Raw genomic sequence first — 24,590 nt, forward strand, 5'->3', positions numbered from 1 at the left:
GATCAAAGACAGCAGAATTAAGGCCAAGTAATGAGGATGTTGGCAAGCGCTTTGCAAATTTATTGATTGTTTGGCAAGCTTTAAATGTTGCTGCTCCATTTTCTCTGTGTCTATACTGTATCCTCACAAATCAAGGAGGGTGGGCTTTAACAAGGCCCTGGTGTGGAAATGATTTTAGGCGAGAGACTAATCACAATCTCATTTACACTTAAACAAAATTGTATTTGAAGGAAGAGAGCACGGGAGAAACATGGGCAGTCGGGGGAGCCAGTCACATCTCCTCAATAAACTATTCTCTAATCAATTATAGGCATAAAAGCGGGAAGCTGAACAAGACTACAGGAGATTAATTCTCAATTCAAAAGGATTTGAACCAGAAACAAACAAACAAACAAAAGAAAGATCAAGAAAGATGACAAATATAGATTGGAATAGAGATGCCATCAAATCTGCTTGCGTTTGATGTCACATAATCTGTTTAGTGTACATTCAGACACAGTTTGATTTGTCATTCAGGATTGAGTTGCTACCATTTATGAACAGCAAGAGTGATAAAAAGGTTTGGGACAAAAAAAAACAGTACTGGTTGAGGGAAATATTGCATACAGAGCAGCGGAACGGATGAGGTCAGAAAGGGAAGAGATAAATTATTCTGCTTAAATAGAATGGAGAGAAGAAGAGGGAGATGAAAAATGATGAAGAAAAGAAGACAACTACCTCCACGGCTCTCGCTGTCTGCCGGTTTCACCTGGATGGGGCGGGTCATCTGGAGTAGACGAAAGACAAAGCAACAGAGAGGTTAGCATCTTTGCTACAAGCTAAGAAAGTCAGGGTTCTCTCGAAACAGATCAAAACTTCTTGGCAGAGGGTGGAAACTAACACACTAGCATCCTTCATTACTGCAATTCAGCGTAACGAAAACAGCCTGGCCCCTTCTGTCTTCAATACAGAAGGTGTGTGTGTGTGTGGAGGCTACATCTGTCCATTCTGAGGTTTTTCTCAGCAGCTGCAAGGGATACATGTGTGTCTAAGAGAAAGAGGCCAAGACAGTCCTAATAAAAGTGAATCCAGCCACAGGAGGAGAGAGATCAATGCGGGCCTATTGATCCAGGCCCTTGGGCTGTGGAGAGTGTCTGGCTGGGAAGAATTCTCTGGTTAGGAGGCTCACTCTAATCCACTGGACCCTGATAAGAATGGCATTGCCTGGATTAGATGCCTGTGTCATCACAGCCTTTGTGTCACGCTCTTCTCCTTCCCCAATATTACCTCCTTCTTCTCTAATTATTTCTGCTCAAGCCAAACACTTTCTCTGTACTTGTTGTGTCCCGTTCGTTTGGAGGAAAATGTAAAATGAAAAATGATGAGCGGTTTTTGAACAAAGTTCTCATTTTTGTTGCTGGGAATAGACTCAAGAACTTTCAAGACCAAATAAACTGAAAAACAAAAAAAAAAAACATGAAAAGTTGTAAAATTGTCGCCCTCATGTTAAGAAACAAAGATGTCCCTTTGTTTTGTTAAAATGTGTTTAAATTATTGTTGAACACATTAAAGAAATTTCTGCAAAATTGTTTGGGGTTTTAAGTTGGAACAACTTTTACATTTGGATTTTGGCCCATTTTGCAAACTTTGCAAAAAGTTTGGACACCCCTGGTTTAAATTTTTAAATCTATGATTAGGCCCCCTTTGAGACCAAAATGTTTTGTGTGGTCTAATCAAAGACTTTAGAACCACTTCTATTCAAGGCCACTGCATAAATAGCATTGACAAAAGATTTGTTCTTCAATGGGAAGCTGGTGGAGACACAAACAATACAATTTAAATCTGAAATTACAGATAAAGGTGGTTCTATAAAGTATTTACTCATGTTAGACAAATACAAAAGCAAGTTTGAATTCCTTTACCGTTCACTTCGCTCTTTTCCATTAAATTGTGTTGGTCTACCATATAAAATCCCAATAAAACACATTGAAGTTTATGGCTTTGAAATGACAAAATGTGGGAAGTTCAAGAGGTATAAACACTTTTCCAAGGCATTATATTTCAGCATTGTTCTATTTAAAAAAAAAAACAAAAAAAAAAACAAAAAAAACTTTTACCATCAAAAGGCTTTCCCAGTGAAACCATTTTAAAGAAATTACCAAGAGATAGTTTTTCTTTAACCACATATGTACATTTGACCCATCTTTCCATGGTGTGTCTTTTTTTTAGTTCAATTCCTGAACGAGGATGAAAAGGTCAGATTTAAAGACAGGGCAATCCAATAAAAGCATGACATGTTCAAGGAGAAACACCATAATGGGATTTTAAAATGTCTTAATAACATGGTGATGTATGGGGGAACCGGGCCAGGCCCAATTCATTAAGTGCTAAATGTATCAATTTTCACCTTGAGGAACTGAGTAACCTTCCTTTGCTGAAATTATTCCATAAATTTACCCACTGTAAATAATAACTAGCACCAGTTAAGACTTTGTGGAAAAGTAAGGAGGATGTTGCAGGCTTCTGAGATTTGAGGTTTCAGCTCCTTGTTTCTTGAGTGGATCCTTGTCTGCAAGTGCTTTTTCTACTCTTGTACAACATAAGCTAAGTAATTCTACAGTATGGTAATGCCAAGCCACTCCACAGCATGCACGGATAGATTACAGCTTCACAACCGGATGCATGTTGAAAGCCTAAAAAAAGCATTCTCATGAGGGAGAAAACAATACATTCCTTTCAGACCTCTTTTCTATTCACCAAAATAAATACTTCTCTGACGTGGACCTTGATTATTTAAATAGACAAAAACAGATTCAAAAATGCAAACTTGTTTAAGTTTGAATGTGCGAGGAGGAACTGCTGCTCCTTCACAATAGTAGAGACTCAGGCAGCTCCATGGGGCGACTGTGTGGGGGAGGAAAGTCTCTCCAAAGCTAGTTACTGTTCAGCCTCCAACATGCCAGCTTAATGGTCTATTTATTTGCCCAAAAGCAATGCATTATGGTCCCGAACAGCTGATGGCTCTCACTTCGTTAAATTTCCCCCGAACACACGGAGGGGAAAAAAAAACATATTTCCTGTAGAAATTAAAAGGACATTGTCTCCTCCTTTATAAGTATTGTGTCACCGACACAGACGCAGTCAGTGCGGTGTTACTTTTCACAAAAGCTGGGCATATACACTAATGAAAAAGATTTGACAAAAGTATGAAGTGCCTTCTCTAGAAACAATCAGTCAATATGGATATGGTGTGTCAAGAAAATCCGAGATCATCCCACTTCCCCATGCTGGAGATTTTAGTTTAACAGTAAAAAGAAATAAAGTTATCTTTAAAATTAATTACTCAAGTAAAATCTAGACCCAACATTAGACTTAAATGTCAATAAAATCAATTTGGTTGTGTGTGTTGTTTCTGTCTCCTGCAAACTTTGCTTTAATTCTACTTTTTTCTATTTAATCATAAGAAATCATAGTCAAGACAGAGAGAGTCATGAAACAGGAAAAGCAGTTTCCTGGAAAAAGAGGAAGTAAGTTTCCAGCCTGCAGTTTTATAAAAATAGTTCAGACTATTACTTATCTCAAAGCATGAAAGTTTTAAAGAAAGAAATCTAAAAATTGTGAGTAATTGGATAAGATTCAAAGTAAAATACTTATATTAATATTGGTTTACTTGTAATAATACTTACACTTACACTTACATTAGTGGGAACTCTTACAAGTAAAACAAGTAACTGTAACTTTGATATCAAATAATAAGAATCATGAATTATTCTTGGTTTCTTTACAGAAAACATTTGTAATAACTCACATTAAGATTATACTAAGAGTAACTGATAAATTATGGTTATCATAACATTATAAAAGAATGATAAATCAGAGAAGTAAAAGAAGTTATAAATGTGATTTTTACTCTGAACTTGAAATGTTATAAATGTGATTTTTACTCTGAACTTGAAATGGTGTCAAAGGTGTAACTGCAATTAAAGATCACTGATGTGTTGGAGGTAGATAGTAGGTGAAAGGTTAAGGGGAAAAAGAGGAACTAACAGGAGAGCAGAGATGGTCAACACCTTATTTGGAAACAGGTTGTTGAGCAAAAGTGGGGTGTGGGTGCGACTTTAGCAACTCTCGGTGCGAAGATGTGAGTTTGGAGGATGCAGTTGCTCCTTTTCTCGGAAAAGGAGTCGTGTCCTACGTGCCTGGGTCAAAGTGACCCAGGTCACAAGTGTCACAGGTGCATTATTTCGCAACCTTCAACAGTAACCAGGGCGAAGGCCTGAGCTAAGAGTTGGGGCCTGGTTGCGCAGTCATGAGGATGTGCTTACAGATGTTCTTTTTCTATAAAAATGCCTAGGAGACTGCTACAGCTTTGTGTGTTGATTAATAGTGATTGCTTAATGTGTAATCTCTGTATTTTAGTATATTTTCTGTAACGATGAACCAAAATCAAATAATCTAATGTAATGAATTGATGTTTTATATAAAACAAACTTTATTGATTAAAGTTAATTATATGGATAAGAGTATAGAATCAAAGAAAGAGAAGGAAGGCTGAGGTGGGTGCAAACTGCAAATGTCAGAACATGAGAGTGGGTTTAGTTGTGCAACTGCCAGGTCACAAGTATGCCTGCCACTTGAGAAAGTTTCCAATAGTCGCAGGTGTCAAAAGCACGTTATCTCGCAACAGGGTCAATATGACCCAAGTCACGAATGTCACCAGAGTGGTGTGCAATCTCCCACAACGGTTGGGGCCTGAGTGTAGAGGCGGGCAAACGCAAGCAGCACCCCTGCTCTCTCTCTCTCTATCTGGGGTACATGCCCACAAGTGCAGAAACGTATAAAAATGTGAGACCGAGGTGATACGATGTTCTTCGTCGCCGGCGCTGAGACTCTACACAAGTGTGGTAAGAAGACCAGCAGAGGACTACACCCTGGAACCAAGAAAAGCGCCTCACAAGGAGGACAACGGAGCTCCTCACGCCGGACCAAAGGGCGAGATCCACCGACCCACTGCCTTGGTTCCTCATTGGATTTCCACACTCTGCTCTCGACCCAACGATCTCAAATTACATCACAACGGACTTGGGGAACTGAACAAAAGTCACAGGATCGACTAAGGGCTGTTCGGCTGGATGAAGCAGACAGTTCATTTTGTTTCGGTTCCAAAGAGGATTTATGATTCAAAGTCAAAGACTCTGACCAAGGACTACAAGGACTCCTGTTGCCAAGATCCGATACCATCGATGGGTATGAGTTGTGCCACACCCCAAAGCCTTATTTGATAGATAGATGACAGTGTAGGGAGGTTGTTAGGTAAAGGTTGAATTGATCTAAACTATATTGATTTTCTTTGTATGGTAGTCTCAAGTAAATTCTGTATGCCTGTCATTTTCCCTGCTAAAGCTTGCTTAATAAATTCATATATTTTAAAAATTCTGATTAGGTTGTGGACATTGAAATTAATTGAGTCATTTGAATTAAAGTGCTTCTATTTATAGTAAAATCAGTATTCATGATTCTAGTAATGTGGTGGCTTCAGACTTTCCTTTGGTGAGAGTAAAATAATGACCCTGTGATTATCTTAGTCTTAGTCACTAAAAATTATCTAGCCGTTACCAAGTGCACGTTACAATTTTAGAAAGGGAACTACCGTTAACAGAAGTGGTTATTGGAACTATGCGGCTGTGAGGGCTACTCGGTTGATTGTTCCTTAACTGGGAAGGGTCATAACTTCTGGAAGAAGGTGGTCAGAGCTAGACGAATCCCTTTCGCCACCAGTTTAAATAGATTATCTCTTATAGATCTTGTTCAGGGTAAGACCCAGGTCTTAGAGATTCTCCGGACCTGTTAGACAGAGAACTGGTTCAGTAGTCAGCCCGAGGAGTTGTGAGGAGAGGGCGGGGCTGGCTATTGCGCAGTAACAAACATGGCGTCCCTGGGTGGGCCCAAGTCCAACGGAGTAGGAGGGCCCCAGGTACTAAGTCAGTAAAAACAGATGTGTGATTCTGAATAGCTCACTTAGTGGCTAGCTCTTAGGGAGAGGAGCTAGTGGTGACTGGCAGGGCCGTCAGTCACAACCCTTGCAGTAACTGTATAGCATACAGGTGAGGGAAAGCTTCTACTGAGGATACCTGACCAGATCCAGACAGTGAAGCCAGTAGCCAACCCGGTCTAGACCCATCCCTGCTCGATAACGTTAAGAGAGGCTTTGGGGGATAGACAACTCGAAGACAAAGAACAAGAATGGATACTAAAAAAGAAGATTGATACGGCCACGAAGAAGAGGAACAAAGTGGAGGAGGGGAGCAGTCTGAGCTCTCCAAGTCCCAACTACAGAGAACTCCAATGAAGTTGCTGCTGCTCAGTGATGGATTCGGCACCAGGACAGAGCCAAATCAGCGCATGTTCTTCAATCATCACTACTTCTACAAGAAGGAGAAGAAGGAGCGGGAACCAGCATCAGCCCCAGCTGCGAGAGAGGATTCTGACGTCGCTGAGGCTCCATCCCGTTTCCCGAGCAGGACAGGGACCCCCGGCGGAGAGCTGGGATCGGCGGACCTCATCGACTTGGCTTCGGATGAGGACGAAGGACCATCTCGACCGGCTCCGTCACCAGCCCAGGAAAGTCCTCGACCGACACGTCTGGAGGAAGCGGAAGGAGCACCCCAGCGGAAGGTTGAGGAGGAGGGGATGGAGACGGCTGCGATCGACTGGTTGTCGCGGAGAGCCCAGCTGTCCGAGTTTCGCCCGACGCTTCACAGCACGGAGAGGAAACCATCAGCGCCGACACGACATCAGGATGAGAGCAGCTCAGACGACGCAGGGGACAACACGGACGAGGAGCATCAACGGCGCACGCATGAGGGAGCTCATTGGCGTGGGAATGAAGAAGTGGGACAGAACTCCCAAAGGTCGGGAGGTCCCAGAAGAGTGGACTGTTATGTCCACCAGCGGAAGATTGTCTTTGTCGATAGAAGTGGGACAGTACTCCCAAAGGTTGGGAGGTCCCAGAAGAGTACGTGGACGAGGTTGTGCGCAGTGTGCATGAGGCCCTAGGACATGCAGGCGTGCGATCTACCCGTAGGGAGCTGGAGGAGCAAGAGCTTTGGATCCCAGTGAAAAAGGTCCAACGCGTGCTGAGGGATCATGGTGTGTGGTCAATACAACGCAGGTCGCCGAGGGCAGCGGTTGGAGGGATTGACCATCAAGAGCACAGTCCCCTGGGGCTCAGTCTGCATGGATGTTGCGGGCCCCATGGGGAAAACAGGAAAAAGAGGTGAGAAATACCTCTTGGTTCTGATGGACTCAGTAACAGTGACAGCTGCTAGAAGAGCAGGTCTTCCCCTGCAGAGGAACTCCGTTCACGTCACAGAAAGCAGGAGGCGAAGACACTTCTCCTTTTTGCCCAGAGAAGGAAAAAGGGAAGTTGCAGCTCAAAGTGTCATTGGAAACAGGGCAGAGAGTCAAGATCGGCCTACAGCCACGGTGATGAAGCTGAGGTTCAACGCCCAAGATTTTGTAAAGTAAGTACTGAACTGCAACACAGTACTACAGATGAAGAAAGGGATCCAAGGAGTCGAGCAGCTCACTCCAGTTCCTAACTAAAGAGAAACAGAAGCCAGTGAAATGGCCAGTGAATCATGTAATACTCCACCCTATCTCGGACTGGCCACCGTGGGGGGGGTGGTTGTAATTAGAAGAACAACTTCAAGGCTTTGGACTGGGAGGGCCGTGAAGAAATTGGACTATGCTAAAGAAGAACTCCTGTCACAAACTGATGGATTAAACTGGAAAAGGGGCTGAAGTCGTGAGGAAGAAGTGGCGTCATAGAAAATCACTAAGATCAACCCTGTAACAAAGCATTGAAGTCAGACCCTACACCTAGAAGGATCTGGCAACTGTTTCGTCCTGATATCTAGAGCACCTGTCCTGGATATTCAGCACTGTAAGTTTTGCAGTTTTTTTTTTTTTTTAATTGGACAATTCCTGATGCCTCCGACAACTCCAGTACCCCTTAAAGACCACAGCTACGGAAAAGGATCACGATTACCGGAAAAGCGTCATGCTGCTTATTCTTTTTGCTTTGCTCTGCTGAATGTTCGAGATTTTTTTTTTTTTTGAGGCCTTCTTCCTTCCCACATCCTGAAGAAACGACAGTTCATCCAGCGAAGGTTCCTGTGGAAGAATCAGAGCGATCCAAGTTCTCTTCAACATTCATCACCTAATGGGGGAAATTAAAACTCCAAGGAGGGGGTGTCAAAAGAGGTGGAGTTTTGATGACTACACTGAGCCCTTTGTGACAACTGAAGATGAAGAATCTGCAACTTCACATCCCAGAAGAACCTCTTCTCTTTCCAGACGATGACGACGCAGAACTGCAGGAGGGTGATGGGCTCCCAGCATGGGAAGGGTCTGACCTCGTGGAGGGGGTGTCAAGAAAATCCGAGATCATCCCACTTCCCCATGCTGGAGATTTTAGTTTAACAGTAAAAAGAAATAAAGTTATCTTTAAAATTAATTACTCAAGTAAAATCTAGACCCAACATTAGACTTAAATGTCAATAAAATCAATTTGGTTGTGTGTGTTGTTTCTGTCTCCTGCAAACTTTGCTTTAATTCTACTTTTTTCTATTTAATCATAAGAAATCATAGTCAAGACAGAGAGAGTCATGAAACAGGAAAAGCAGTTTCCTGGAAAAAGAGGAAGTAAGTTTCCAGCCTGCAGTTTTATAAAAATAGTTCAGACTATTACTTATCTCAAAGCATGAAAGTTTTAAAGAAAGAAATCTAAAAATTGTGAGTAATTGGATAAGATTCAAAGTAAAATACTTATATTAATATTGGTTTACTTGTAATAATACTTACACTTACACTTACATTAGTGGGAACTCTTACAAGTAAAACAAGTAACTGTAACTTTGATATCAAATAATAAGAATCATGAATTATTCTTGGTTTCTTTACAGAAAACATTTGTAATAACTCACATTAAGATTATACTAAGAGTAACTGATAAATTATGGTTATCATAACATTATAAAAGAATGATAAATCAGAGAAGTAAAAGAAGTTATAAATGTGATTTTTACTCTGAACTTGAAATGTTATAAATGTGATTTTTACTCTGAACTTGAAATGGTGTCAAAGGTGTAACTGCAATTAAAGATCACTGATGTGTTGGAGGTAGATAGTAGGTGAAAGGTTAAGGGGAAAAAGAGGAACTAACAGGAGAGCAGAGATGGTCAACACCTTATTTGGAAACAGGTTGTTGAGCAAAAGTGGGGTGTGGGTGCGACTTTAGCAACTCTCGGTGCGAAGATGTGAGTTTGGAGGATGCAGTTGCTCCTTTTCTCGGAAAAGGAGTCGTGTCCTACGTGCCTGGGTCAAAGTGACCCAGGTCACAAGTGTCACAGGTGCATTATTTCGCAACCTTCAACAGTAACCAGGGCAAGGCCTGAGCTAAGAGTTGGGGCCTGGTTGCGCAGTCATGAGGATGTGCTTACAGATGTTCTTTTTCTATAAAAATGCCTAGGAGACTGCTACAGCTTTGTGTGTTGATTAATAGTGATTGCTTAATGTGTAATCTCTGTATTTTAGTATGTTTCTGTAACGATGAACCAAAATCAAATAATCTAATGTAATGAATTGATGTTTTATATAAAACAAACTTTATTGATTAAAGTTAATTATATGGATAAAAGTATAGAATCAAAGAAAGAGAAGGAAGGCTGAGGTGGGTGCAAACTGCAAATGTCAGAACATGAGAGTGGGTTTAGTTGTGCAACTGCCAGGTCACAAGTATGCCTGCCACTTGAGAAAGTTTCCAATAGTCGAGGTGTCAAAAGCACGTTATCTCGCAACAGGGTCAATATGACCCAAGTCACGAATGTCACCAGAGTGGTGTGCAATCTCCCACAACGGTTGGGGCCTGAGTGTAGGCAACAAGCGCATAAGCAGCACCCCTGCTCTCTCTCTCTCTATCTGGGGTACATGCCCACAAGTGCAGAAACGTATAAAAATGTGAGACCGAGGTGATACGATGTTCTTCGTCGCCGGCGCTGAGACTCTACACAAGTGTGGTAAGAAGACCAGCAGAGGACTACACCCTGGAACCAAGAAAAGCGCCTCACAAGGAGGACAACGGAGCTCCTCACGCCCGGACCAAAGGCGAGATCCACCGACCCACTGCCTTGGTTCCTCATTGGATTTCCACACTCTGCTCTCGACCCAACGATCTCAAATTACATCACAACGGACTTGGGGAACTGAACAAAAGTCACAGGATCGACTAAGGGCTGTTCGGCTGGATGAAGCAGACAGTTCATTTTGTTTCGGTTCCAAAGAGGATTTATGATTCAAAGTCAAAGACTCTGACCAAGGACTACAAGGACTCCTGTTGCCAAGATCCGATACCATCGATGGGTATGAGTTGTGCCACACCCCAAAGCCTTATTTGATAGATAGATGACAGTGTAGGGAGGTTGTTAGGTAAAGGTTGAATTGATCTAAACTATATTGATTTTCTTTGTATGGTAGTCTCAAGTAAATTCTGTATGCCTGTCATTTTCCCTGCTAAAGCTTGCTTAATAAATTCATATATTTTAAAAATTCTGATTAGGTTGTGGACATTGAAATTAATTGAGTCATTTGAATTAAAGTGCTTCTATTTATAGTAAAATCAGTATTCATGATTCTAGTAATGTGGTGGCTTCAGACTTTCCTTTGGTGAGAGTAAAATAATGACCCTGTGATTATCTTAGTCTTAGTCACTAAAAATTATCTAGCCGTTACCAAGTGCACGTTACAATTTTAGAAAGGGAACTACCGTTAACAGAAGTGGTTATTGGAACTATGCGGCTGTGAGGGCTACTCGGTTGATTGTTCCTTAACTGGGAAGGGTCATAACTTCTGGAAGAAGGTGGTCAGAGCTAGACGAATCCCTTTCGCCACCAGTTTAAATAGATTATCTCTTATAGATCTTGTTCAGGGTAAGACCCAGGTCTTAGAGATTCTCCGGACCTGTTAGACAGAGAACTGGTTCAGTAGTCAGCCCGAGGAGTTGTGAGGAGAGGGCGGGGCTGGCTATTGCGCAGTAACAAACAGGTGTTTGCATGTTTCCTGATAATGTTAAAGAATTCAAGAATTAAATATAAATATAAAATATGCACAATAAAGATGAAAGAAGTACAGAAAACAACTAACAATTTTGTTCTGCTAACAACACCTATGTAATGTTCTCTGTCAAATACACTTCCAAAACTCTTAATTTATAGCAGTGGTTCCCAAAGTGTGGAGCACGCCCCTAGAGGGGGCGCAGGAAGTGGTATGGATGAATAAAAAAAAGAAAAAGTTTTTTTTTTTCTTTTTTTGGGGGGGAGGGGATTTTATTGTAATCCATAGGGGGGCCCCAGAAAATATTTGGGAACCACTGATTTATAGTACATGAATTTGTGATTCAAGTACTTTCCCTTGTCTATAGATTTTTAACATTTTTATTAGATTTATCACCAATTGTATTTGGACTTTGGGCACTCTAGGATTTTCTCATTAAGATTTTACTCTCATCTATTTACTTTTTATTGGGTATACACTTTAATAGTAAAGTGTTTGAGGCCCCTTTGCCCTAGGAAATAATACTTTGTGTCGTACAATAAACAAGGTCTTGGAAATGTTCTTAAGATACTTTGGTCCGTACTGACTTGAAAGAATCACATAATTGCTGCAAGTTGTTTGGCTGCATTTCTTGTTCTAAAAGCTCTGACAGATTGAGGTTTGATGACTGTTGAAGCCACTGGACCACAGTGGGCTAATTCTCATGTTCAATAAGCCAGGTTGAGATTATTTGAGTTTTGTGATCATAAAAAGTTTTGATCAAAAGAAACTTTAATACCCATTCTTCTTTCACTCTGAGGATCAGAACGTGAAGAAGTCGTCTTCATCAGGTCAAGACACCTGATACACTGACTTATTGCCACGCTATGAGCTGAGTCAGTATTATAACAACTAAGAAAGCCCCCAAGGAAGAGGCTGGTGAGAGTATTTTATATACATTAGAGATTTCATAAGAACAAAGAAAAAGAAAAGAAACATGACTAAAACAATCGTAATTGTTTACAGCAAAATTCAAGGTTTTGGATAAGCTTTTTGTTGAGCTTTCTGTCCTGTTTTGAATCCTATAATTTTAAAGTAAAACACAATGAATAAAGCTGCATGCTGTAAGATATGGTGTTGAAAGGAAAAAGACACTTTTCTTAAGAATGAAACACTGCTGCTTTCAGTAACATTGTCCTATAGTCTGTTTAAATCTCAAACACCAAAACCAGGTAGACATGAAAGAGAGCTAACCGTGTTGCTCTAAGGACTCAGAAGGGCTCAGTTCACAACCTTCAAATGAATCTACCTTTATTCTCAGAAAAAATACGCCTTGCTTTTTTTCTTCTTTTTGCTATGAGCCTCTCTCTTCCTCTATTTCCCACTCCACAAAGCTCTGCAGCTCCAAGGGCTTTGACAAATCTAAAGTTCCATATGCTTTTATTGAGCTGCCTCATTTGCCCAGTTAAGCCCCCAGTCAGTTGAATTAAGCTCTTAGCTCTAGCATGAAGCTTTTTCATATGGAGGGTCAGACAGAAACCCTAGGGCCTACAGTACATAATGTAGTGTGCAATCGTCCTGGAAGATCCAGCTGCTTTGTCTCTGTTCATTAATCTTTAAGACTGATGGTTGGCTATATTGTTACTTGGGCTAGATATGGTTGATTGGGAACACCTAAATTGGATCTTTGTTCGACCAACATAGTGGCATTATACATATCTAAGTTTTTAGAACTTTATTAAACTTCAGTATCAGGGTATCTATCTGTTGTGTGTGTTTTTTGATACTGGACCAACACTAAGTGGAGTTGGGTTCTAGCCCTGATAGACGGCCCTTTGATTTCAAATTATAAAAATGCAAGTAGTATAAAAAAGTATGTTATGTTTACCATTAATTTTATCACAACACCTAACAGCTTTTGCTGTTTGAGAACAAAATTAATTTATTCCATACTTGTGCTATGATGCAACCTCATCAAGGTTGTATTTTAGAAACACCTGACAGAGACTGAAAGTTGTTAAGCTAGAGATAATTCATGTATATATATATATATATATATATATATATATATATATATATATATACAGTACAGACCAAAAGTGTGGACACAAACTTTTGTAATAGTTGGTTCCCTTCTAATTGAATTCAATTAAATTAGAAGGTGTGTCCAAACGTTTGGTCTGTACTGTATATATATATTGATGATTTTGTTAGCAATTATTAATAATAATAATAATAATAATAATAATAATAATAATAATAATAATAATAATAATTATTATTATTATTATTATTATTATTATTATTATTATTATTATTATTAATTGTCGCTGATAATTAAACCAATTGTTGTGCCATTACCAAAATGGAGAAAAATCTCAAACTATGCAGCTTCAGCACCTTCTACGTCAATAAAGCCAGAAAATAAATACATTTACTGAAACTATTGGCCATTTAAAAAAAAAAACAAAAAAATCATATTACTTAGAAATAAAGAAGTAGTTGAAAAACACTTACGCAACAACATTTACCTACAGTAACTTACCGCAATAAAATAGCTCTAAGAGCCATACAATATGTGTGATGTGTTCAGGCCTTCATTCAGGTTTAATATAGAGTAATGTTTGTCCTGGGATCATTAATACACATTAGTGGGCCATCAAAACTCATATTGCTCCAGTGCTCAGTAACATGAGCATAAACACCCCCCATCTGACTGGGCCGTTTCGGCTGATATAATTAATATTTCCAATTATTGATCTAAGGGAGTGCTGAGTGGTGACTGTCCGGGGCCCCTGGCTTCATCTAATAAATCTGTACTGTATACAGTGGGAAAGAGACAGAGCAGAGAGGGAGGGAAGGAGGAGGGGGAATCACCAGGGAGGCGAGTTCTTTAATGGTCGACAATCATGAAGAGTTTGGTAGACTTTATAATAGTTCATTACCAATAAAATGACAACTTGGCATCATTTATTGAAAAGGGTTGCTCAAGCTTGATGATCAATTATGTTTCATTTCAACAAATTAACTGAATATGAAGAAGAAGTGCTGATTTTTACATGAATATACAGCAGTTTTACACAGAATCCTCCAATTGTTTGCACACCCAGTAATGTACACAAAAACCCTGAAATAAATAATTATGGAGACCTGGTGACTGAAAGATGCAACTCTTTGCATCAGTTCCAACAGTGAACATTTAATATATTTTTCTTAACCTGTTTTACCAACCTACTCCCTGTGAATGGTGACAAGATTAACCTTCCTACTTGTCCTGCATCATTTGTCACAATTCCACATACAGTGGAATAGCAGCACAATCTATTGAATTGCAGCCAGCAAAGTGTGCAATAATGCAATTGTGAAGAATTGTCCAGGTGTAATAGTTGGTTCCCTGTTATATTTTGTGCCCATATATTCAATCTGATTGCCAATGATGTATTTGGCCAATTAGCTTGACTTTTATGGTCCTTCCTGACCTCTTTCAATCAAGATCTTAGTTACCAACATATAAAGTTAAAGGAGAATGGTGGGGATAGCACAATGTTGATATTGTAGGACTAGTCTACAATAATATTAAAACGTTGTGTTTTCAAACATCATGTAGCCCAACTATTTCCTTTAAACATTTAATTTATTGCACTATCTAAAGATATGGTTGAATAGTTGTACTTTTCTGTAGCCATTGTCTAATTTCTAGTAGTAATTTCCTGACTTACCAATCTTAATTCTGTTTTACCTTAATTTTATATTCTTCTGTCTTTACCATTTTGAAAGTGGTTAGGATCTACGCCATAATGAATTTGTATTCCAGGGAAACAGGAAATCAAGGTTTGCCTGCAAATATTCCAACTTAGATGGTAAAGCATAAATAACAAAAAACATTTAAGTTACATGTACTTCATGAAAGTTGCGACAGGGGTAAACAAGAAAAAATTACCTTGTCAAACGACATTTCTTGATGCTAAACTTTTGTCCCTCTGACTAACTGTGGCCAAATTACATGGAAGCTCAACACTAAGATTTTAGTTTTTTGTAAGGTTTCTTAGACATCTCTACAAGGCATTCCAATAATTGTAGCAAGTTTAGTAGGTTAATCTAGTAAATAATGACATTTAGTAGATGGTGGCATACAGTTTTGATGGAATACACTACTGTTGCAAAGATGCAAAAGTTTCTCATTTAAGAAAAAGCAGGCTAGAGCACATACTGGACAATTTAAATCCTCTTAAAAAGTATAACCGACATGTTCATGTGTCACCTCAAAGCATATCACTTAGGAAGCTATTAGAACAATGATCCATAATTGCTTAAGAAAACACAAACCAGTAAACTATGACAAAAATAGGTAGTTTTGCAGTAGTCTTTGGTCCACCAATGATTAGACGGAAACTGTGTGAGCATGTTCATCTGGGAGAATGTTTGTGCAGGTGATTTATAATTTACTCATATGTGGAAATTTGCTGGCGGCAGCAGTGTGGTGGTCCTGATAAGAAGCATCAGTCGGTGCCGAGTAGATGGCAGCCACTATAAGCTTTGGGATTCCTATCAGAACCAACAGGATTTAGAGCTGGAGGCACTGACATGGACAAAAAAAAAAAAAAAAAGACACCTGCAGACCTCAGCAAGTCACTATCTGATTTGCAAGTACAAAAAGTTTTAATTCAAAAGTACGACAGCATGATGATCATTTTTAGTATAATATACATCCAATAAAAAAACACTCTCTTACAGACTGTATTCTCAACATATTTATGATGTATTTAGACACACAACCTTTAGAACTTAGTGTATTTAATCCCGATTAAATGATTGGAACTTTCTGAGGGGAACAATTTAGAACAAATCCAGATTTATTTTATTTATTTTATTTGTTTTATTTAAAATTGTTAATTTAACAAGTCACTACATATGATCTATAACACATCATTACAATACCTTTACTCAGCATTTTGAATTAGGTTTGTCCTGTTTAAACCTCAAACACCTCAAGTAAAAGTGATAGGTAGAGGGAAAAATATTTCCCCATAGATGGAAGATATTTTTGCTGACATCTTTTGTTTAATGAGTAAAACTAAGTATTTTTTGTTTATTGAGTCCAGTAAAATTGCTTTCATTGGCTGAAATAAAGTGTGATTGGACACCAATATGATTTTGAATGCTTTATCTTATTAAATAATAAGTAGTAATGTTTTGTACTTTCATGTCACATGACAGTATCGCATGACTTTAGTCTGTAAAGGAATTCCAGCAGGTTCTTTTCATCCGTTCAATAATTTTTTACTTAATTCATTATTAAAAATATTTTTTGAACAAGTAAATGTAACTTATCATGGGGAAAAAAGCCTGAAAGCTCCTTTTCGAACCAACAGTTGATAACCATCTGTTACTCAAAGTGCCTCCTGTAATACACTAAACAACAATGGTGCCCCGGCTCACTCACAAACATGTGCAGTGCACAGCACCATTACCACCAGCACAGCTACAACATCTCCTGATTAAGACCATTAGACCTTCTGTTGTCTAAAGCCATCCAAGTTCCTGTTTATCTCTTCCCCAAAGCACAAACGGACTCCCAGAAACAGCCTGAAGTCCATCTACCAAATGTTTTCCAAAACACTCTCCAACTCTGTCTATTATCATAGCGTTACAAGCCGGAGTGGTTGGCCAGCTGTCTGAGTGCCACGGTCCTCATTACACAGATAGCAGAACTCAGCACTTGTCAACAATTCTTGAAGGTGAATGTCACACATTAAAGAAAACACTGCAATTGTGGTTTTCCATGACTCTGCAGACAAACTTTTGTATTTGTGTGAAAAACTCTATTTTAACACTTGAAGCCATCCAGACCTGCCGGTGAGTTCACATATTACTTTCTACACCCACCACATCAACTCTGAACCTCCCTCAAAGGACATCAATATAGCTTTTAGTCTTGCAGAATGTAAGCTCTACACTTGCATTTGTATTAAAGACTCCAAACTCCAATAAGACTAGAGCTGAGGACTAGAGTGTGAGTGATAGAAACAGTGTGCAATCATGAGGGGGGTGAATATATGGGGATTGAGCTTAATGCCCACATCCTGTCCTGCTGAGCTTGTAGCAGGGCAGTCAAGAGATAAAGATAAAGAGACCCAGGGAGAGACCAAAGTTAAGGACAAAGAGAAGGAAGGGATCTTAGAAAAAGGAGCTCTTTAAAGAAGAGGAGAAAAGACAAAAACAGAAACAAAAGCGAAGGACATTATATCTTCCGAAACCCTTCCTTTGCCTTCAGTTTCTGACTTATGAGCAACACTTTCGTTATCAGGAGAAGGGCATCGCTCCCAGACATCTCTGGCATGGCTGCTTTTCAAGCCCAGAGAGCTATTGACATGGTGTGTTACTGTAATGCGTGAAGCAGTGGGAGACTCATTGTAAATCTGTGTCAACAAATGCTGGAGCAGCAGCGAGCTCAACCTCACTCTCCCCCTCTGTGTGCCTCTCTCTTGCATTTTCCGACCTATCTAATGAATCTTATCTGCACAGCACACTGGAGGCTTAAGCTTTTGGTGGGCTCTCTCTCTCTCTTCCCAAATGGACCGACACTTCGACTTTCTTATTCCACTTAGTGTTTCACGTGGTTTGGGCTTTTCAGAGGAACTTTGCGCAGAAATATTGTAAGATTGTGTCAGTAGGCCACATCCAGTGGCTTCAGCAGGATAACATCTGGACAATCCTCAGCCTGAGCAACAGCACAGGCTGTGAGTAAGCAGAAAGTAACAAAAGGTCGGAGGATATGTTTCATGACAGACTGCAAGATCTGAACTTTTGTAAGTCAGGCTTCGTCTGGCTTGACTATTTGCTTTGAAGATTGTTTTACCATTATACCACTGAGCTAAATTGCAGTCAAAGCACAAAATGGCCCGTATCAGTTTTGCAATTGTAACCAGATTTCAAATGTTTAACTTCTACAAGTAGATAAATGAGAGGTTTTGTTTTTATGCATCTCAAAAACAGAGAGAAATTTTTCCAACCAAGCTCGTATGCTTTATGAGAACGGTAATATTTTGCTTTTCTAGTCATTCTGACCACTCAAAGTACTTAACAGTTTATGTGTCATTCACTCAGCATGATTCACACACTTATACAGAGATCAGTGAAATTTTGGATTAAGTGCCATACCCTTCAACATATGGGGCCGTGGGGCTGGAATTGAACCCGTGGCTTTCTAATTGCAGGACAGCTATTCTTCTCCATGAATCAGTCACTCCACATAAAGACAAAATATTAAAAGTGTATGTGTCCCCTCATGGACATCACTTTCCATGAGGGGAAAATAATGTTCTTTTGGGTTCTTTTGACCCAGAAATCCTGCTTTCTGGGTCAAAAATGCTTCAGATCTCCTTCCTCACTTTTTCATTGCCTGTATTTCACTATGAATCCAAGACCTGGATCATGGTCTATCAGAACCTGAAAAAGGCAATAGCTGCCAGTAACAGAAAAAGAAGGCAATACTAAGGCAATAGCCATAGATAAAAAAGTAGAAAAAAATTAAATATCCATCTAACATCCTGGGATACCCTCTGCAGTAAATTGATTTCTAGGAGAACCTTCCCTTCAGGCACCAGCTAGAGGCAACAGAAGAAGATATGGCCTACCTTTCGGTGACAAAGGTTTCAAGATGGGAAATTGGATTACTACATTTTGAAAAAGACTAAGTTTTACATTTATGCAAGCCAAGGTTATGCTAAGTTTCAGGAAATTTTGCAAACTTCTTTTTTTTCAGTAAAGAGGTTAGAAGTTTATTCTGACAGCATTTAATTTTCTGTTCTGTGTCATGTTCCCTGAAGCCAATATACACCCACACAAATGATATGGTATCTTTTTTTTTGTTTTTTGTTTTTTTTTTTCCTGTGCATCACTTACTTATTGGCAACAACATTTTTCTCCACCATGTGAGTCGTTTTCTGTCACAGAGCTAAGCTGTGCATGCATGATTAAGAAAATCGCTTTAAACTTCCATGTTGTACTATACAGACTTAGTTTCTGCAGCTCTGATTACAGCAATATAAATGACAGCACAAAACACAGTGATTAGCTGTTTGCATTCAGGATTAGTGACTCACTGTTGTACTTTCAGGCAAATTAAAGTGAGACATTGCCTATGACAAACTTGGAGAATGGAATACGTTCACTTAACATAATCAAAATAGTCTATGAAAGTGAGATATTCATTATATGTGACACATCACAAAAAAAGTGGGAACAAGTTGTCGTAGCGCAATTGGAAAAAAAGATAAAAACACAAATTCCTGATGATTTAAATAATGATTGTCACTTAATTTTTTAAAATTTACTTAGTGAAGTTATGAAAAAGCAATGCCGTGCTTTAAATTGAAGTTTCAGAGATTTTGAAATGGTCAAATTCGTGTTTCAATTCAGCTTGTTTACAGAATAAATCTGAGCTGTTTTAGGACGTGGGGGAAACTCAGAGCTGATTAAGGTTTCGGGTTTTATTGGCTATTCTCACATGTTTTTTTTTTTTTTTATATCAGGGATAAAATGGCTCATTAGATAAATATATATTTTCACAAATTCATTTTTTAAATGGCTTTTCAAAGTGAATTGATCTTGAAGATTTGAAATTCCTTTAAGAGCCATAGGTCTCATCGCTAGTTGAAAATCAATGCTTGGGCGTCGGGTTTTGCAAAGTAATGTAAATGATCTTTGTTGACACCGCCAGGTAGCTTACCAAGTTTGGGGACAATTCTTTTGAAAAATTTTGAGCTTTTTTCTCAACATTCTGGTTTTCAGAGTGCCAACATTCATATGGCCATATCTTCTTAATTTTTCCTGGTTTTGTCATGGTCAGTCACATATATACTTACACATATGTAAACTTTCAGTATACATGGACACACATAAACACACAAACACGGTTGACTTCATGGTTCCGATAGCCTCAGTGTTGAGCCCCCAATGCTCCTACTGCTGTCACAGCAAGTCCAGGATTGTGACAGATTACTGCCCGCTATCCTGACCAATAGGAGCTAAGAAGTGTTTCCTGCCCACTGACTCATAATTCTTGGAATACCTATGTTGAGATGACATTTCTTTAATGGTCCCTGGACCTCCAGAAGGAATCCTTGTCCTGGGCAGTATGATTGCCTATTAGAAATTCTCCAGCACTTGCATTTTTCCCTGTACACCTTATGCCACCCTTCATGGGAAGAAGAAGGGGGACAGAAGAAGAAGGCAAAGCACAATAGAGACTGAAACAATAGAGAGACAAAGTGAAGCATGTTGGCTTTGGTTAGAAGGAAATTATCACAATAAAGAATTTACAAGAAGTCAAAATATAGCAAAACTTTTCACTTGTAATACTGCTTGTAAAAATGCAGGCCATGAGAAAACCAGGAAAAAGTCTCCCAGATGACGTTTTAGGTTATATGCAAATTCAAAAGTGTTGATTCCAATCTTTACAATGATGTCAAACACAGAAATCCATAAAAAAAAAAGAAAAAAAAAAAAAAAAAAAAAAGATGTGGCTATTTGAATGTTGGCACTCAGCAAACAAGATCAGCAAGAAGACAACCATCAAAGTTTCAGAAAGTTGTCCCCAATCTTAATCAGCTACCTGATGGTGTTAAAGGCTGTGAATTTATATTGCAGTAAACCCACTCCAGAGAATTGACTGCCAACAGATATGACTGGAACATGTGCAGACCAAAGTGAGCTTTTGCCTCTTTGAAGTGAGGTTACACTAAGTAATTATTGATAATTTATCTTTTAAATTTTTTTTGTTAACTTTTTGGAAAGTAAATCTGTACACAGAATGAAAGAAACTAGCAAACTAGTCAAATGCATACCTACCCGTCTGCTTAATCAACTAATCATTGATCAGCCAAGATAATTTTCAAACAACTACGAAGCTTGGAAAGCACAATCACATACAGTACAGTCCAAACATTTGGACACAACTGTGTGTCCAAACTTTTGGTCTGTACTGTACCAACTGTGATGATGTTGCACAATGTCTACTCAGAAAAAAAATTCAAGAGTAAATTTTTATTCTTGATGGAGATAGAGTGGGCTAACAAGTTACAGGTGATCTGACTGAGTAGAATTGCTGCAATCAAACTTACATTGGTCTCTAGATTGCAGATAATTTATGTCTGAAAAGTTGATAACTGTCCACTGACTTGGTTTGGCATCTCTTGAGTATGCATTTCAATTTCAGAGCCCAGATACATAGATGCTTTTCCAATGCCAAGTTGCATCCTAACAAACTAATGTGTGGTTCGGTTCTAGCGTCTCCATTACAGATCTGTTTCTCACTATTGTGGGCGGGCCGTGAGCACACAGCAGCTGTGGTCAACTCTCCGCTGATGTTTGCAGCGACACTCATTAAGGGAGAACCTTGAGGTTGTGGTCCTGATGGACTCAAATAAACTCATATTTCATTCCACAGAGAGCCTCGCCGGGTCTGCTAATGGAAAAAATTTATCTGGCCAAGGCGGACCAGAACCAAACCGGTTAGAGGCGTTCCAGTGTAAAAGCGTCTTATCAGTGCATTCTGATTTATAATGAAGAGGGGAATGGCTGCTTTCTAACTTCTCTTAAACACCCTACACCTTCATTCCCACCTTTGCAATTCTGGTTCAACCTTGAACCACACAGAACCTGGGGGCCAGGCAAGCAGCACACTGCCTTGACCTCTCACCATTTCTCCAAATCTGCAGCAAACACACTCTGACGAAGTGAGAACAAGGAGCACTGGAGCGGAAAACTCATTGGAAGTGTCTCTGTTAACTCCCACTCCTCACTGCATCCTAAGGCCTTATGTGGTTTATTTCATTGGGAAAGGTTTGGAGTGGGTGAGTGAAAGTGGTTTGAGGCAGTGTTGCGTGCTTGTGTCCAGAACCGTTCGACATCGTGAGCGCGGAGGGAATAACAGAAGTTTTGTTGTGTACTGTATGTTGTGTTGGGGGGACAGAAAATGGAAAGCTGTGAGGGCAAGAAGGTGCTTTAGGAGGCACTCACAGTGAACTATACTTTGGGACAGAAAAGGAGGGATCTATGTTGCAGCACAAAGAAGAGGCAATCTCTATGGGCTGTAGTTTGTTGTGAAATCAACCATAACTATTGGTAAGTGAAGGAAAAATGCACCCAAACTACTACAAGTGCTTTTAAAAAAAGGCTACCATTTCCTCATAGATTACACCTATTTGTTTTGGTGAATAAGAGCTGACTGGAAACAAACTAAAGCCATTTTGATAGCTACTTGTGAATCATATATAGTCATATTTTCTAATACCTATATATATCTATTACTGTTTTTAGTTTCTTCACTGAATTTCACTGGGATACAAAGATAGTATATGGTGCAGCAATAACCTGTTATTGATTACATTACTTAACCTTGAAGTCTCAATAGTGTTTGAAGTAAGAAAACATGCTAGGGCTAAAATGTGCTCACAAAAACACCTGCACAAAGCGATCCTAATATAATTCTCAGCATAATGCATTTCAGTGAGGTCAAACTAGCTATTACAATTGCTGTAAGAAATGCATGCGAGATTCCATGCTAGTTCAACATTTGGTGCTGTATTTAAAGGCCTAAAATCACAAACAGTGATTTTGTTCATAGTTCTCCTTCAGAGGACCACATGTCTGTACTTTCTCATCCAGATCAGGTTCAATTGACTGACATGACATTTCCTATGCTGTAAAAGAAGAGGGTTCAGAATAAACGATCCAGTAACCGAAGCTTGATGAGCTGCAATGGGAGTGAGCATAACTTTCTGCATCACCATTCTTACTGCTAACCTCATAATGCTCCCTCCTCCACTTTTCCAGCTCTATTCTTGACAGCCCACGACCTCACTTGCTGCTCATGCCTTCCACCTTCCGAAGGCATTTGTATCCATGCATGTATTCATGAGCAGGTATTAAATTTAAATATGTTTTTTACTGTGAAAAGCCACTGATACACAGCTAATGCAGGCCAAGAAGAGAGGGAGGAAGGCATTTGGTGCACTCTGCGTGAACTCCAGCTAACTCAATCTCAGGCCTCCTACATTTCCCTTCCTTTTCCTCTTGGGTTTTATAATATATTATTTCACACAATTCAGTGTGTTCATCTGAACAAATCTGTCTGACGTTTTGAAGCTTTAACTTCATAAAACAGGAGACCATGAATCCTATGGAAATCAGGTACGATTTTGAGAGATATTCTCTTTTTTCCTCCTTCCCAAACTTGTGGTCAGAAGACTGTTCCCATTTTCACTGCACTGAAAAAGAGACACAGCCCATTAATTGTCGGTTAAAGCATCCCACTTACCATTATTTCCTAACTGCAAATATCAGGGGGCCGTGTCACTCAGACAGCAACCCAAAGCACTTAGGAGTGCAACCTAGATACACTCATGCATATAGGGACACACACATGAGCATAGAGCACACACCAAGACCTCAATAATAAGACACGAGGGAGAATGGGTCATACAGCGGGTACTTTATTTGCTCTCAGACTATACCACCCACAGGCCTCAGCCAATACAGTGCATGCTGCTTATTTCAAACTAAAGAGAACAGGGACGGCGAAAGAAATAAGACAGAAGAGTGTACAGAAAATGGAAAGAGCCGAAGAAAGTTATTTTGCCTCATAGTTCATCTTCATCTCGGCGCCCTGTCCCAACCCCCAGTTCATGAAATAAGTCCTACTGAAAATCAATGGCAGTTGGAGCTGTGTAAAGGTCAGCCATTCAGCACAGCTGGCCTTGGTGGACCATTCGAGCCCAGGCTTGTACTGCGAAGCTCGGCTAAGTAGAATTAATGGGGGGATCGATTATTCTGCACACAACTTAAATTGAACTAAGCAGAGAATCATTTTAAGGCAGGAACTGTAGCATGACGTCGAATGAGATGCATTTGCCACAGAGCCAACCCCAGAACTCATTTAGCAGGCACAAAGCAAAGAGGGTAGGGAATAAAAAGAGAGATTTTTAAATAAAAGATTCACACTCTCTCTCCCCTCCTACTTTCAATGACTCCCTGCTCTGCCCCCTTCTTTTTCTTTTTTTTTTTTTTTTTTTTTTTTTCTGAGTTCACCCGCTGTACAGTAACCTCCTGATAATAACCCAGAACCACTGGGGATCCAGCTCATAGATTTGATCCTCAAAACCACTTTTCCACTCTTTTCTCCCCCCCTCCCCAACTTTCTTTCTCCTTTACGTCTTTTCTTTCTTTCTTTCTTTCTTCTTTTTTTTTTACTACACATCACCTCCAGCACCTCATTCTTCTTGTGTTCTTCCCTTGTTTAAAACAAAATCAATATGGAACCGGAGGAGACAAATCAACGTATGGTGGCACTGCGGGGGAGGAGGGGAGGCCCAGCAGGCTCCCTCCTCTCTGGTCATATTCTCCTCTTTCACTTGCTCCTTCCATAGTTTAGGAGTAGCGGGGAGTTAAGAAGCGGGGAAAAAAATACCAGTGGATAAGTGGAAGTAAAGATGTAAGGTTTGACTTAGGGAGGGATG

General features: G+C 39.6%; 1 protein-coding gene across 18 annotated transcripts in view; it reads right to left on the reverse strand.

Annotated features, from left to right (window-relative positions):
- The window catches only part of celf5a (cugbp, Elav-like family member 5a), a 242,469-nt gene that overhangs the window by 108,688 nt on the left and 109,191 nt on the right, over window positions 1–24,590 (reverse strand). For all 18 annotated transcript variants that reach the window (XM_044130141.1, XM_044130130.1, XM_044130123.1 and 15 more), the window contains exon 3: window positions 718–766. In XM_044130141.1, coding sequence (XP_043986076.1) covers window positions 718–766 — 49 coding nt within the window. The remainder of the gene's footprint in view (window positions 1–717; window positions 767–24,590) is intronic.

Source organism: Gambusia affinis, linkage group LG10, assembly GCF_019740435.1.
Source record: "Gambusia affinis linkage group LG10, SWU_Gaff_1.0, whole genome shotgun sequence".
NCBI lineage: Eukaryota > Metazoa > Chordata > Actinopteri > Cyprinodontiformes > Poeciliidae > Gambusia > Gambusia affinis.